Below are 13,538 nucleotides of genomic sequence, written 5' to 3' on the forward strand. Positions count from 1 at the left end.
TTAATACATGCGTATGTGTGTGTATTTATATATATATGTATGTATGTATGTACCACAGATGCATTATTTGCCTTGAGGATGCTCGTGGAAAAGTACAGAGAAGGTCAGAAGGAGCTACATTGCGTCTTTGTGGATCTAGAGAAAGCCTATGACAGAGTACCAAGAGAGGAACTGTGGTACTGCATGCGTAAGTCTGGTGTGGCAGAGAAGTATGTTAAAATAGTACAGGACACGTATGATGGCAGCAGAAGAATGGTGAGGTGTGCCTTAGGTGTGACAGAGGAATTGAAGGTGGAGGTGGGACTGCATCAGCGGTAATGGATAGGCTGACAGATGAGGTTAGACTGGAATCCCCTTGGACCGTGATGTTCGCAGATGATATTGTCATATGCAGTGAAAGCAGGGAGCACGCAGAGGAACAATTGGAAAGATGGAGACATGCACTGGAAAGGAGAGGAATGAAGATTAGCCAAAGTAAAACATGCGTGAATGAGAAAAGTGGAGGGGGAAGAGTGAGGCTACGGGGAGAAGAGATAGCGAGGGTGGACGACTTCAAATACTTGGGGTCAACAATACAGAGCAATGGAGAGCGCGGTCAGGAAGTGAAGAAACGGTTCCAAGCGGGGGTTGGAACAGCTGGCGAAAGGTGTCTGGTGTGTTATGTGACAGAAGAGTCGCCGCTAGGATGAAGGGCAAAGTTTACAAAAACAGTGAAGAGGCCGGCCATGATGGACGGATTAGAGACGGTGGACAGGAAGCAGAACCGGAGGTGACAGAAATGAAGATGCTGAGGTTCTCGCTCGGATAGGATTAGAAATGAGCTCATTCGAGGGACGGCCAAAGCTGGATGTTTTGGGGACAAGATTCGAGAGAGCAGACTTCGATGGTTTGGACATGTTCAGAGGCGAGAGAGTGAGTATATTGGTAGGAGGATGCTGAGGATGGAGCTGTCAAGGAAGAGAGAGCGAGAGGAAGACCAAAGAGAAGGTTTATGGATGTGGTGAGGGAAGACATGAGGGCAGTTGGGGTGTTGAGAGAGGAAGATGCAGGAGATAAGACCAAGATGGCAAAAGATGACACGCTGTGGCGACCCCGTACGGGACAAGCCGAAAGGAAAAGAAGAAGATGTATGTATGTATGTATATATATATATATTCTTTTTTTTTGGGGGGGGGGGGGGGCTTTTGAAGACGAGCGGTCTTTAACGTTTTCCGGCGCGAACGACGCACACGAAATTGCCAGTTCTCTCGAGGAAGTCGTCCAAAAGTCTTGAAGCTGTTTCTTGCCGTTTCTGTCTTCCGTTTCCTCCAAAATGTCAAAACGTCAAAGTCGATTTTGTGTATTGGGAATGAGCACGTAGCCTCCGCAAGCTTAATGCTAACTTCCGCGTGTGTCGGAGGAGATGTTTTTCATTTGATTTAATGGCGTCATCCTATGCAGAATTGAACTTCTGGAACGGGTAGTTGGACTCATTTGGATGATTTGCGTTCCAAGCCCTTTGGAGTTTGGAGGGTCCCCATGGAACGAATTCAACTGCATCGTCGAGAAGAAATGCTAAGTCCCACTTTATTGACTGGAAATCCGTCCGTCGTTTATCCTCACCAGAGTGCTCGAGCATCTCCCAGCTGTCATCAGACAGGAGGCGCGATAACACCCTGGATTGGTCGTCAGCCAATCGCGGGCCACTCGCAATTAATGTCGCATCTTTTCCGGATGTTGAAGGAAAACCGGCCACGCAGGCACAGCGACAACATGCAAACTCCACACAGGCGGGTCCGGGATTAAACCCGAGTCCTCAGAACTGTGAGGCCAATGCTGTACAGCTGCTTTTATTTTGTAATGCCACAGATTTGGGGTGCGCCAGTGTCCCTCTCAACTGGACTGGTGTCATGAGATTGGGAACCCTTTTTCCCCCCAAAATATAACAGTTTTACGCGTGCATTTATTTACCTTTTGCATTTTTAAATAACTGTGAGTGCAAATGCATAGACAAAAACATTCCAACATTCTGTTTTAAAGAAAAGATTCATAATTAATGATTACACCGCTCGCTCATAAAATATTGAATACATTTTTATTCCAATGATTGAAATCTCTGTGTACATATTTGAAACCCTCTTTTGTCTCATTTAAAAAGCAAAAAGTTTTCCCATTGTGACTCGGAAAGTCTTTTGCAATGTTGTTGTTGTTGTGCAGTAGCAGCAGGGGGCGCTGCTGTGTCATTAGGCGTCACCATGTAAGAGAAGAAGGGGGTGGTGGTGTGGGGGGGCGGGGGGGGGGCGGGCGGAGCTGCCCCGTCATCCACCCTGTCCTCCGGCCCCCGCCCCGTTGAGAGGAGGGCCACACCCTGCCGACCAATCACAGTGCGGTGCTCCCCTCTCCATCGCTTATTCTTCAGTTTCCGTGGCAACCGGAGGCTCCATCTCTCCTCCGTCTCCTGCGTCCTCTCCTCTCCTCTCCTCTCCTCTCCTGTCTTCGCCTCTCTCTCTCTCTCCTCTCTCTCTCTCTCTTTTCCTCCACTCGTGTTTCCTGTCCTGAAGGTGCCGCATCATCGCCTCACTTAGCATTAGCTTTAGCATTGTGGCCGCTAGCACCGTCCGCAGCGGGACCGGCCCGACTCGCCGCCGGGGAGGCGCCGCCCTCCCTGCCTCCCTCCGTCCTTCCTCCTCCGTCCTTTCGTCCTCATCCTCCTCCCGTTCGCAGTAAGCGCGGGCGGCTCGGCAGATGCGGTACGTACTCGTCTCGTATCTGTGACGGCGTGCGTGCGACGTTGCTGTCGGGGGCTTGTGGAAGTCAAGATGGGAAAGTCAAAAAAAAAAAAAAACAAAAGGGAGGGGGAGGCCCGACCTCAGCATTGGGTGGGGTCGGGTCACGCCCGAAGCTTTTGTGACGGCGCCGACTCGGCCCGCGGAGGCCGACGCCCCGTCGCGTCGCAATCGTCCGGCTGTCTCGGGCGCGCCCAAACTTTTCCCGGCGTGCGGCGGACTGATGAGGCTTTGTTTTGGAAACGACTGCGCCATTTGCCGCTTTTGTTCCCCGCCGGACGAGAGAAGTGCAAGAATGTGATGTCATCTCGTCATGTGACACAGTGAAGACTTTGAGACGGCTGCCTCTTCTTTTTTTACACGAGTCACGTGACCACTCCCAGAAAACGGTAGCTGGCCTAGCTTAGCATCAATCTCTCCGCAGCATGTCGTCTTAGTTGCGTTCAATAATTTGTTTAATGCGATGGAATTGCGGGCGGCGGCCACAGCGGAGTAGCGTGGTTCAAATCCCGGCCCCGCCCGTGTGTGGCTTTCCTCCCACACGGCGCCCGCTGGGGACTCTAAATTGCCCGCAGGTGCGAATGTTGGTTCCAGTTCAGGGAATTGGACCACCCCGCCTCCTACCCGCGGTCAGCAGCGTTAATGGCTCCGGCGCGCTCGTGACCCGTGTGAGGATAAGCGGCTCAGATAATGGAAGGATGATCTAATTGTGCGCAGCGTGGCACCAAGGGCGAGCTGACGGTGGCCCGTTCGAATCCCTTCCCGACAGCGTGTGGTCGTTGCGGCAACTTCGCAGATTTGGCACGGTGCCCCCTGCGGGGCGGCGGAGCGCGGTAGAAGTCCAATGCATTCTTTTTCTTGTTATGAAAATGTCCATCGTATCATATTTGTGTAACTTTAGCCTTCCTGAAGCTAATTGCCACAATCGAAATTTCAATCTGCTGCTCGTCCATGAAAAGACGAGATCATAAAAGAGCAGCTGCTAAAGTTGCAGTTGAAACCAAATGTTCACAAAAAAAAAAGCACAAAAATCATTTTTTTTCTCATTGTCTAACATGAAATCTGACCTGTTCAAAGTTCACCACAATTATTTCTAAAATGCCAAAATTCCACAGCAATGAGAGGATTTTTTTTTTTTAAACTTTCCTTTATCGCGACTTTCTTAAGTCAGAAGTTGGATGACTTTGATCAATTTGGAGGAAAAGATGTCATTCTGATCATTTCATTGACAACATTTACGCAAAGTAAAAACGGGAAGCGAAGCGGAGTAACGCAAGTCTGGCTAATCCTTGGGTGCAATTTCCAGATACTTGATAGCTCTGAGTCAGCGGCGGCGTTCCGCCGAGCTTTCCAGACCCGACGGCCGAGGACTCTTTGCCCCCTTGCGCTGCTGCTTTCCTATTGGCCCTTTGTGTTGCTGCAGGCTCCGCCCTTGAAGGCCTTCCTCGCCCGTGCTCGCTCTCCATCTTCGTCGCCATGAGCGCGGTGACCTCGTCGCCTTTGAGCCCCGAAGCGGCGTGGCCCGCGCTCACCGCCGCCACGCCGTCCTCGGCGGAGGCCGGGAGGGAAAAGGACGCCGCCCTCAGGTAAAAGGGCCGACGACGGCCGACGGCGACGGCCGGCGCCGACGAAGACGATGACCCGCGTCCGCTGGGTTCCCGCAGGTCCCGTCGGAGGCCTCCGCCGGTGCACGCCGGCGCCGATTGGCAGGTGCTGCTCCACCTCCCGCAAACGGAGGCGTGGCTGCGCGCCAGCGAGGCCAGGGTGGCGCAACTGACGCGCTCGGCGGCGCAGGACGGCTCCGGCAGACACGTGGACGCCCACTTGCTGCAGCTGAAGGTAAGCGAGGCTCACCGACGCCCGGCGGTCGGAAGCCCGCTCAAAAGGACTCGTGAGACGAACCCTGCGAGTGGGCGTGACCTCGGGCCTCACATTTCCCATCATGCCTTGCGCCACTTGCTGCCGGTTACGCAACGTAATCTTCATTCTTACATTTCTTCGACGTTCATATTCAACACGCACTTCCGTAAGAGGACAAAATCCGTCCGTCTTGGGGCACCCCGAACCGGTCGCCGTCCAATCGTAGGCCACATATAATTGTTGTAGCTCCCGATCGGTTGCCCTGGCGCCGATCAAAGCGGATCACTAGTGACTGACTCCAAATCACCAATCAGACGATACGAGACAGTCACATGACGCGTGCACCGTCGCCTTCGCCAGGCCGATCCAAAAAAAAAAAAAGAAGTTGCGTGATTTGATGTAATATTCATGCGCTGCTTTGGAAAAACATAGAAAAAGCAGACTCTTGACTTCTTTCTTGGATGCCTACTTTCAACTTGACTCCAGTCCCGTCATTCTCAAGTGGCAGTACTTTTACTTGAGTAAAGTATTTGTGTGAGCGGTCCTTGACTCTCTGTCGCCCCCCCCCCCGTGGCCAAAGGTCGTCTGGACTGCTTCTGCTCACTGGGGGCATTTTGACCAAATTGGACACTCTCAACTTCATCAAGACTAAATCATAACAATTATTGGGAACTCATGAGATGTGATCAATATTATTGACGAGTCATTTTGAATGTTGCCACCGTGATAAAAATAATCGTTGTCAAAGGAGGGCGGCTCGGCGACCGATCCGCCTCACAGTTGTGAAGTTGCGGGACCAAATCCGAGCCGGCCCTTTGCCCCCGCGTCCCAAGTATGTGTGCGAGTTTGAAGGCCGGAAATTGCCCGTAGCTTTGAAGGGGCGAGCCGACCCTCGGTTTTGCTCCGTGCCCTGCGATCGGGCGGCGACGGGTTCAGGGTGCGCCCGGCCTCTGTTAACCGGGACCCGCGAGGAGAAGAAGCGGCTCAGAAAATGGATGGATGGATGGATGGATGGATGGATAATCGTCTTCAAGCCAAAGTACAACATTTTCTATCCCGCCGCTGTGAGCTTCCGGAACGGGGGAGTTGACTTGCGGGCGTGATTTCATCTGCGGCGACACCTGGCGGCCGCGGGCCGCAATTGCAGCACCCGTTGTCGTTGCCGCGCTCGCTCGCTTGTGTTTAAGAAACGTGTTTGAGCACGCACGCACGCACGCACGCAAAAACGTACGTTTGACGAGATGTCCGCATTTGGCTGCGTCGGCTCGATTTTGAATGTTCGCATCTTCGCGTGAGCGTCAGGAGTATTTTGACGACCAATGTTGACGTGTCTCCGAAGGCGTCGACGTGCTCGGAGTGCGTTTGCTTCGGAAGGCGTTCGTACGTGCGTGAAAGAAAGAAAGCGCGACGTGACCAACGAAAGCTGACGAACGAAAGCCGTCGGCGCGTTTCAGGACACGTGAGCGTCGTCGGCAACGCGCCGACGCCAACACGTGTCGGCGTGTTCGCTAGTTTGAGACTGGACGGGCGACGTGGCGTCTCCTTCTTCTCTTGTGACTTTTTCCCCCTTTTTTCTTTTCTTCCGCTCCCGTCGTCGTCGTGACCTTGAGGCTGACTCTCGATGGCGTCATCGCGCCGATTGTGTGTGTGTGTGCGTGTGCGTGTGCGTGTGCGTGTTGACACGGCATTCCGAGCCCGAGCAGCTGCACGTGCAAAGTCTTCGGCGGGGCGAGGCCGCTCGCGCGACGACGTCGTGACTGCGGCCGCCGCTTGAAGAATTTTGGAAAAGGCACAGGAAGCAGAAGAAAACTTTCAAAGTAAACGTTTAGCGACAACTCACGTACACGCTGCATCGCCAAATGTGTGTGTGTGTTGTTCAATCATCTGTGTGTGTGTGTGTGTGTGTGGGGGGGGGGGGGGGGATCTTGTTGAGACGCTCCCAAAATAACTTGCAACTGTTGCCCACCCCCCACGCTGCCCCCCCCCCCCATCCGATGGAACGAGGTCAACACACACGCCGTCGGACTGAGTGTGCAGCGTCCGCGTAAAGTTTGCGACTCGTGTCGGGGGTCTCGTTTTTGACGTCACGAAAACACGCTGAAGGTAAGAAGGGCAAGTTTGCGTTTGCGGGTCAGAACCCGACGTTGCCGAGCGAGCTCAGCGTTGTCGGTCGCCGCGGGGGAGCGGATCGGTCGACGCGTCTCGTCGCCGCGACGGCGTCCGAGCGCGCTCGCGCTTCCGTTGCGTTCATTTTTCGTCGACGCGCTGCTTTTGTTCTGGCCGGATCCGACCGCGAGACGAATTTGGCCGCATCGCATCGGACGACCGCCGTCAAGTCTTGGCGCGTCTCCGCGACGTTCATCCCGCACTTCGCGACGGCGGCCTTAACCTCGCCGAAACTAAACGCCCTCGGAGAAGCGGAACCAGAACGGGTGTCGCGTGTACGCTCGGTGCCGTGGCCAATCTGTCGTGTGGAGGGAAAGAAAGAAAGAACAAAATGAAGACGAGCCGGAGCCGCTTGGTCGGACGACAGCCTGACGTATCGGTACCGACAAAAGGCGCTCACGGTTGCTTGGTAGGCGCCGAGATCTGCCGGCGGCGCCGGTCGCGGTCCGCCACCCCGTCGGTCCACGTCCGTGTGGGAAATCGCGGTGCCGGCGTGGCGGCGAAATGCTGCCGGCGGATGCGGTCGATCGTGCGGCGGTTGTGTTGAGGTCTCGCTTGCGTTGTCGTCAGCCTGAACGGTTTTTCCCGCTTTTCTACGAGTCGGGCCGCCGCCTTCGAAGCGGACCGTGGGAGGAATATTTGGCGTCACTTGGCTTCTCCTGTCATACTGGAGCGGCGCCAAGTACCAGACCGGAGACAAAGTCCTTGTGTCTTTGTGGGTTAGGAGAAAATCAGGTAGCACGTTGAGGAAAAAGGAAGCTGCTGTGTCCATCAAAAGAAGAAGAAGAAGAAGAAGAAGAAAGAGTTCAGGAAGGGTCAGAGGCGATCCATGTTTTTTTTTTTGGGGGGGGGGGGGAAGAGTGGTTTAGGGGTGTGTGTTCACATAAAAACAAAAGAGGAACGTGAGGTGGTAAGACCAGAAAAGGTTGATGTGGAAAATGGAGGTGAATGATTTTGAAAGTGGATTTGGCACGCGACCTCTGACCCTCTAGCCGTCGGCTTGGCGAGGCCGGCTAGCGAGCGCGGCGCGGGTGGGCCGCGTCGTCCGCTGGCCGGTGCCGCTGAGGCTGCCCAAAATCTCTGTGGCTAAAGGTCATCTAATTTTACCCGCTGTTGCTCCTTCGTGTTTGTATTTTTAGCGGCACGACTCAGCGCCCGACCCACTCGGCACCCTCCCAAAACCTCCGGAGCAGGACTTGGTTGCATGTGTGGAATCCTAATTTTGTCAAACGGGTCCGTTTGGAAGCGGAAAGGCGATCCCACTTGGCCGCGACTCATTTTGCGTACGCGCCGTTTAGAACGCAAAGCGTGACGGACTGACCGTGTGCGCCCGCGTCCTCCGGTTCAGGAGATCTGCGAGGACATCTCGGACCACGTGGAGCCGATCCACGCTCTTCTGGAGACCGAGTTGTCCCTCAAGCTTCTGTCGTACTCCGTCAACATCTTGGTGGACATCAGGTGGGCGCCACAAAACCCCCCGGGGGGGACACGAACCCCGGACCGCACCTTTTCCACACGTGCGTTTGTGTACGTTCAGGACGGTGCAGCTGCTGTGGCACCAGCTGAGGGTTTCGGTTCTGGTTCTGAAGGAGCGTCTTCTTCAGGGTCTGCGAGACCCCAACGGAAACTTCACAAGGCAGACCGACATCTTGCAGGCCTTCGGCCGGGGGGACCGGACCTGCCGGCATCAGGTTCTTCTTCAAAATAATCTCCCCGCCTAGGGTGGTCCTCCTCCTCCTCACCGACCGACTCGCTCTCGTCCCCTAGACCCGTCGCCTCGACGCCTTGACCGAGGTCGACGATTGCGGTCAGCTGACCATTCGCTGCACTCAAGACTATTTCTCCCTGGACTGCGGCATCACGGCCTTCGAACTGAGCGACTACAGTCCCGGCGACGAGCCCCAGACCCCGGAGAACCGCAGCCCAGGTGAGGCGGACTCGGAAAAGGCGTCGCCTGAACTGGTGACGCCCGACGGCTCGTTAAGCCACACCCGGCCCGTCCGGCGAGAAAGCAAAGCGACCAATCAGAGCGAGGCCGCAAAGCGTTCTCTGCCGGGCGGCGACCGGAACACGGAGCCGTCCCTCCCGAAGAGAGCCGCTCCGGTCTCGGGTGAGGCGAAGGACGCCGGGGGCATCTCGGAGACCGAACTCGGTGACGCCGGCCTCGCGCGCCCCCTCACGGATCCTCTGACGGATCTCCCAGACCGCTCCAATTTCTGGTTGGAGCTGGACTCCGAGTCGTCTGCAAGAGACATTCACAAGGTTTGTCTCACATCCGTGTTGCAGCGTCGGAGAGTTTTTGTGATTTCCGGCCAGCCGTCAGGTTCCACGTGATCCGCTTCCACCAGGTCGCGGACGGTTGCCGTGTCCAGAGAGGTCACACCATGACGGACGGGAGTTCTTCTGAACCTTCTCCGCCTCCGCCTCCGCGGGATGCGCCGTCCCAGACAGACCGAGTGGACATTTGTGCTCACGGCGACGGCGACTCCGGCTCCCCCGTGCCGTCCCCCGCCAGGGATCGTTTCCTGCTGTCGGAGCCGGAGGCCGGCTGGGAGGAGTCAGACCCCAGACCGCCTCCCTGCGAGATTCCGTCCTGGGTGGTGCAACAGGAAGAACACAAGGTGAGCAGTGGTTTGTTTCCAAGTCTGTCTCTTCTCTTCTCTTCTCTTCTCTTCTCTCCTCTCCTCTCCTCTCCTCTCCTCTCCTCTCCTCTCCTCTCCTCTCTCCTCTCCTCTCCTCTCCTCTCCTCTCCTCTCCTCTTCTGCTCTGTTCTGTGCACCAATCTCATCTTCTGCCCTCCCTAGCAGGACTTCCAGGTATCTTCAGGGGCCAGCCCAGACCGGGTCCACTGGTACGGATCCGAGGAGTTCCTGGCGCTCCCTGCTCGGATCCACGAGAGCGAGATTCTGGCTATCAACCTGGAGAGTCTGGCCCACGCGGTGGTGGGTGGGCTCTGAGGACATTCTGCTCAGGTCTCTCCGGCGGCCTTCCGGACCCTCAGCCCAATTTGCTCTCGTTCTTGTTGCAGAGCGCTGGCGGAGAGGACGTTCCCCACGATGCTTTGCAGGACGTGGATGACTGGGATTTGGCTGAGCTCAGGCAGGACAACTGGGATTCTCCTGAGAGCGGGGACGACGTTCCCTCGCCACCGTTTGTACGTTTATTTTGCTTTCCGGTCCCGCTCGTTTCGGGTATTCCCGCTGCCAAGGCGCTCGCTTTCCACTCCGGTGGGTGCAATTTTCGTTGCGGTTGAAGCGAACCGGAAAAACAAAAGCCGTCGGTTCGTCTTCTGAGCCGCTTATCCTCACAAGGGTCGCGCCCACCTCACTCCGGGCGAGAAGCGGCTTACGCCCTGAACCGGTCGCCTTCCCATCGCAGGGCACACGGAGACTGGTGGGCCGATTGTGAATTATTCCGAAAAAGCCCAGACAAAAGCCAAATGCGAACCCCACACACACTTTTCCACCTCTGTGAGGACCAAAGAATAGAAGAAATATGCTACTTATTTTATTCTGACAATATTTCACGACTTTCAGCCTTTAACCTGTCGATGGCCGGCCGACAATTGAAATTTTTATCCCTCCCCCTCAACGAATCAGAATCCGAAGTGGAAGTGCTTCCAAAAATGTGATGAAAATCATTGTCAAAACTGCCCCCCCCGCCCCCAAACTCCTCCCCTTATCCTGCAGGGTCCAATCAGACGAAACCTCCTGGCCCCCATTAGCCCCGCCTCCTCCAGCGAAATCGCGCCCTCGTTGGACGAAAGCGTCGAGTCCGGCCGGCTGAGCGAGCCGCCGTCCGAAGAAGAAGAAGAAGAAGAAGAAGAAGAAGAGGACGGCCGCTTCCTGGGGCCTGCGGCGCCCCCGGAGGACGCGTCTCCGGCTCGGCGGCTTCTGGACGACGTCGGCCGAGACCGAGACCGAGACCCCGACGTGTGCCACAAGATGGAGGTAAAAACTCACTCGGGGTGGGAAAACATTTGGGCTCGTGTCTGTAAAGCCTGAAAAAAAAAAAAAACAAACAAAACCAAACAAACAAAAAAAAAACATTTTTAACCTACCAAATCCGTCAAATAATCCACATGAAAATAAGAACAAAATCTCCTGCAATCCTCTGAGCTGCGCAAACTTGAATCCGTGCATGTTTATGTACATTGGTATCAAAAGTCCACACACCCCCGTGGAAAGCTCCGTTTTTTTTTCCCGTGACGTGAAGCGGAATCTTTTTCTTTTCATCGTTGGAAGAAACAATTGTGGGAACAAGCTGAAGTCATATTAAATGAGTGTGCTTGCATAAGTGTGCACCCCCCATGCAGAATCAATCAGTTGATGATGGCTGGCAACATTTTTTGCCATTGTGGGTGCCGCCAGCCCCTCCCTCCGAATACGGCCACGATCCGCTTTTTGTGTTTTTGGGTCACACCTCGGCCATCCTTCTCCTTCTTCTTCTTCTTTTTCTTCTTTGGGCTTATCCCGCTAAAACAACATCCCGGAAGGTCTCGGGACGGCCAACTAATCATCACATCTCCAGCAAGACGCGAGGCCAACGCTGCGGTTTTCCCGCCGCTTCCTTGCCGAGATCCTCGTCCTAAAAGTTTCGGACGCAAGCGCACGACTGCGCTAACTCCTAAAATATGTGCGCTCCAAATACTTTTTGACGCCACTTGCCCCAAGTCAAACGGAACGGAACATCGCTGCCCCCCGCTGGCGGTTTTCGGTTACAAGCAAGTGAAAAGCGTCTATCCGTTTTTGGAGCTGCCTATCCTCACAAGGGTCGCGGTCGTCCTGGAGCCCGTACCGGCCCATTTTCTTCAGGCGGGAGGCGGGGTTCACCTTCAACTGGTCGCCAGCCCATGGCAGCACTCACAATCACACCTACGGGCAATTTCCAGTCTCCAACAAACGCACGTAACAAAAGAAAGAGTTTTAGCCTTGACGTCAGAAAAGTCGATGCGGCGAGCGCTTTTCTTTCCTCAGAAAATGAACGGCCACCTCGAAAATGAGGCCGTATTTACGTCAGACTCTTCCAGCGAAAAAAGGTATTTGACGAGAAAAGCCGTCAACGGTCGAGTGCTGACGGATTGCACTGGCGTCGACGCCACTGAACGTTGTCCCGTTGGGGGATTTTTTTTCCCGCGCTGACAAGGTTTGGAGGACGTCACCCACCGGTTCCAAACTGGCCGCTAATCCGTCATCTCACCTGCAAAGGTCGCCTTTGATGGGCAGCGGGACTATCGACGAGGCCGCGTACTCATCAGTCACGTCCGCCCTATTGAATCGGGCCAAATGTCAACACGCTGAGGATCGGCCGCATCTTTAATGAGCCGGCTCGGCTTGGCCGTTTGGATTTCGCCGTTCCACACGCCGGCGCTCGCGTCGCTCGTTCCTCTCGGCTAATTAGCCCGTTAGCTGATTCATTAGCAGCGCGGAATCACGGCGAGGCTAATTTGAGGAAGCGAAGAGCGAGAAGACGAAGACGAGCTCTTCTGTTTGGCTGCAGTGGGACCCGACGCCACTCGCCACTCGCCGCCCCACAAGAAATGGCCGACTTCCTGTTCCTCGTAACTCCGAGCCGATGTCGGAGGCTGATTTTGTTTGGGTTTGATTTGTGGAGCGAATGGTTCGAGCCTCTGGCTCACAATTCCGAGGACCCGGGTTCCGATTGAAGACTCGAGGTTGCCCTTAAGTGTTGAAGGAACCGTTCTTTGTTTCTATGTGCCCTGCGATTGGCTGGCGACCAGTGCAGGGTGTCCCCCCGCCCAAAGGCGGCCGAGATAGGCTCCGACGCTCGTGAGGATAAGCGTTTCAGATAACAAGTTGCAAGGAGCCATTTTGGGCTCTTGCCTTGAGGAGCCGTCAAATACTGAAACGTTTCCCGTCCCGCGTGGATTTTTCAGCCGTGCCAAACGCCCACAAAGGCTAAAATCAAAATGTGCGACCCTTCAAGGGACCCTTTGGCATCCAAATAGTATCCTTATGAATAAACATCAATCACTGGGTGGGGGAACGGATGTCGTTTTGATGTTCATGTTGACGCCGCTACCAGAAGATCCGTCCATCAGTCCGTTTTGCGAGCCGCTTATCCTCAAGCGGGCTCCGACTGGTCGCCAGCCAATCGCACGATCGATTGATGAGGGCAAAGGATCAACTCGTTCTTGGCAACCTTTCTTGATCATTTCCTCATTTGCGTAACGACTTTCATCGCGTGATTCCGATTTAGCGTTAAATCGTAAAACGACGACGTTATGCTTGCAATACCAGATCAATGATAATGATCGTAAAAAATGTTTATTTCCATTTCAAATAAGTTCACACTTTGCTGGCGTTGCCTTTTTCGACCGTGGTGACGCGATGATGATAATCTTCCTCATTTCCATTTTGGCCTCTCGCTTATCAATATTTGTCATTTGCATTTTCCGCTCCAACATTATTGATCTTCCGGTCAACACATTGACGCGCGCGCGCGCGCGCACGCAAATACTTTTGCGCATTGAGGTTTTTTTTTTTTTTTTGTTTTTCCTTTTCTTTTCTATTTTCAAATAAAATGGAACTTTTCCAGAAGGTTCTACGACGCTCCACACGTGGGCCAAAGCGTCCTCAGTGACCGAGTCCAAATTCTCGCTTGCATTTTTACTCGAGTATTGCTTTTTCCCTTTCGTTTTGGAAGTCGCTCTGTGTACTTTGTACTGCTTACTTTGTGCAAATGAGAAAACGTCTTTCAAATTTTCTTCTGGTCCGAAATTCCTTT

General features: G+C 54.4%; 1 protein-coding gene across 8 annotated transcripts in view; it reads left to right on the forward strand.

Moving 5' to 3' along the window:
• The first annotated feature begins 3,758 nt into the window (after positions 1 to 3,758).
• akap6 (A kinase (PRKA) anchor protein 6) overlaps positions 3,759 to 13,538 on the forward strand; it is a 43,498-nt gene continuing 33,718 nt past the window's right edge. The window contains exons 1-9 of one of the 8 annotated variants that reach the window (XM_061819670.1): positions 3,759 to 4,351; positions 4,430 to 4,604; positions 8,140 to 8,249; positions 8,329 to 8,482; positions 8,559 to 9,053; positions 9,140 to 9,412; positions 9,596 to 9,733; positions 9,820 to 9,945; positions 10,481 to 10,741. In XM_061819670.1, coding sequence (XP_061675654.1) covers positions 4,242 to 4,351; positions 4,430 to 4,604; positions 8,140 to 8,249; positions 8,329 to 8,482; positions 8,559 to 9,053; positions 9,140 to 9,412; positions 9,596 to 9,733; positions 9,820 to 9,945; positions 10,481 to 10,741 — 1,842 coding nt within the window. In that variant the 5' untranslated portion in view covers positions 3,759 to 4,241. The remainder of the gene's footprint in view (positions 4,352 to 4,429; positions 4,605 to 8,139; positions 8,250 to 8,328; positions 8,483 to 8,558; positions 9,054 to 9,139; positions 9,413 to 9,595; positions 9,734 to 9,819; positions 9,946 to 10,480; positions 10,742 to 13,538) is intronic. The other 7 variants (XM_061819671.1, XM_061819667.1, XM_061819664.1 and 4 more) reach the window with 7 other exon arrangements.

The sequence above is a fragment of the Syngnathoides biaculeatus genome, chromosome 5 (assembly GCF_019802595.1).
Source record: "Syngnathoides biaculeatus isolate LvHL_M chromosome 5, ASM1980259v1, whole genome shotgun sequence".
Classification (NCBI taxonomy): domain Eukaryota; kingdom Metazoa; phylum Chordata; class Actinopteri; order Syngnathiformes; family Syngnathidae; genus Syngnathoides; species Syngnathoides biaculeatus.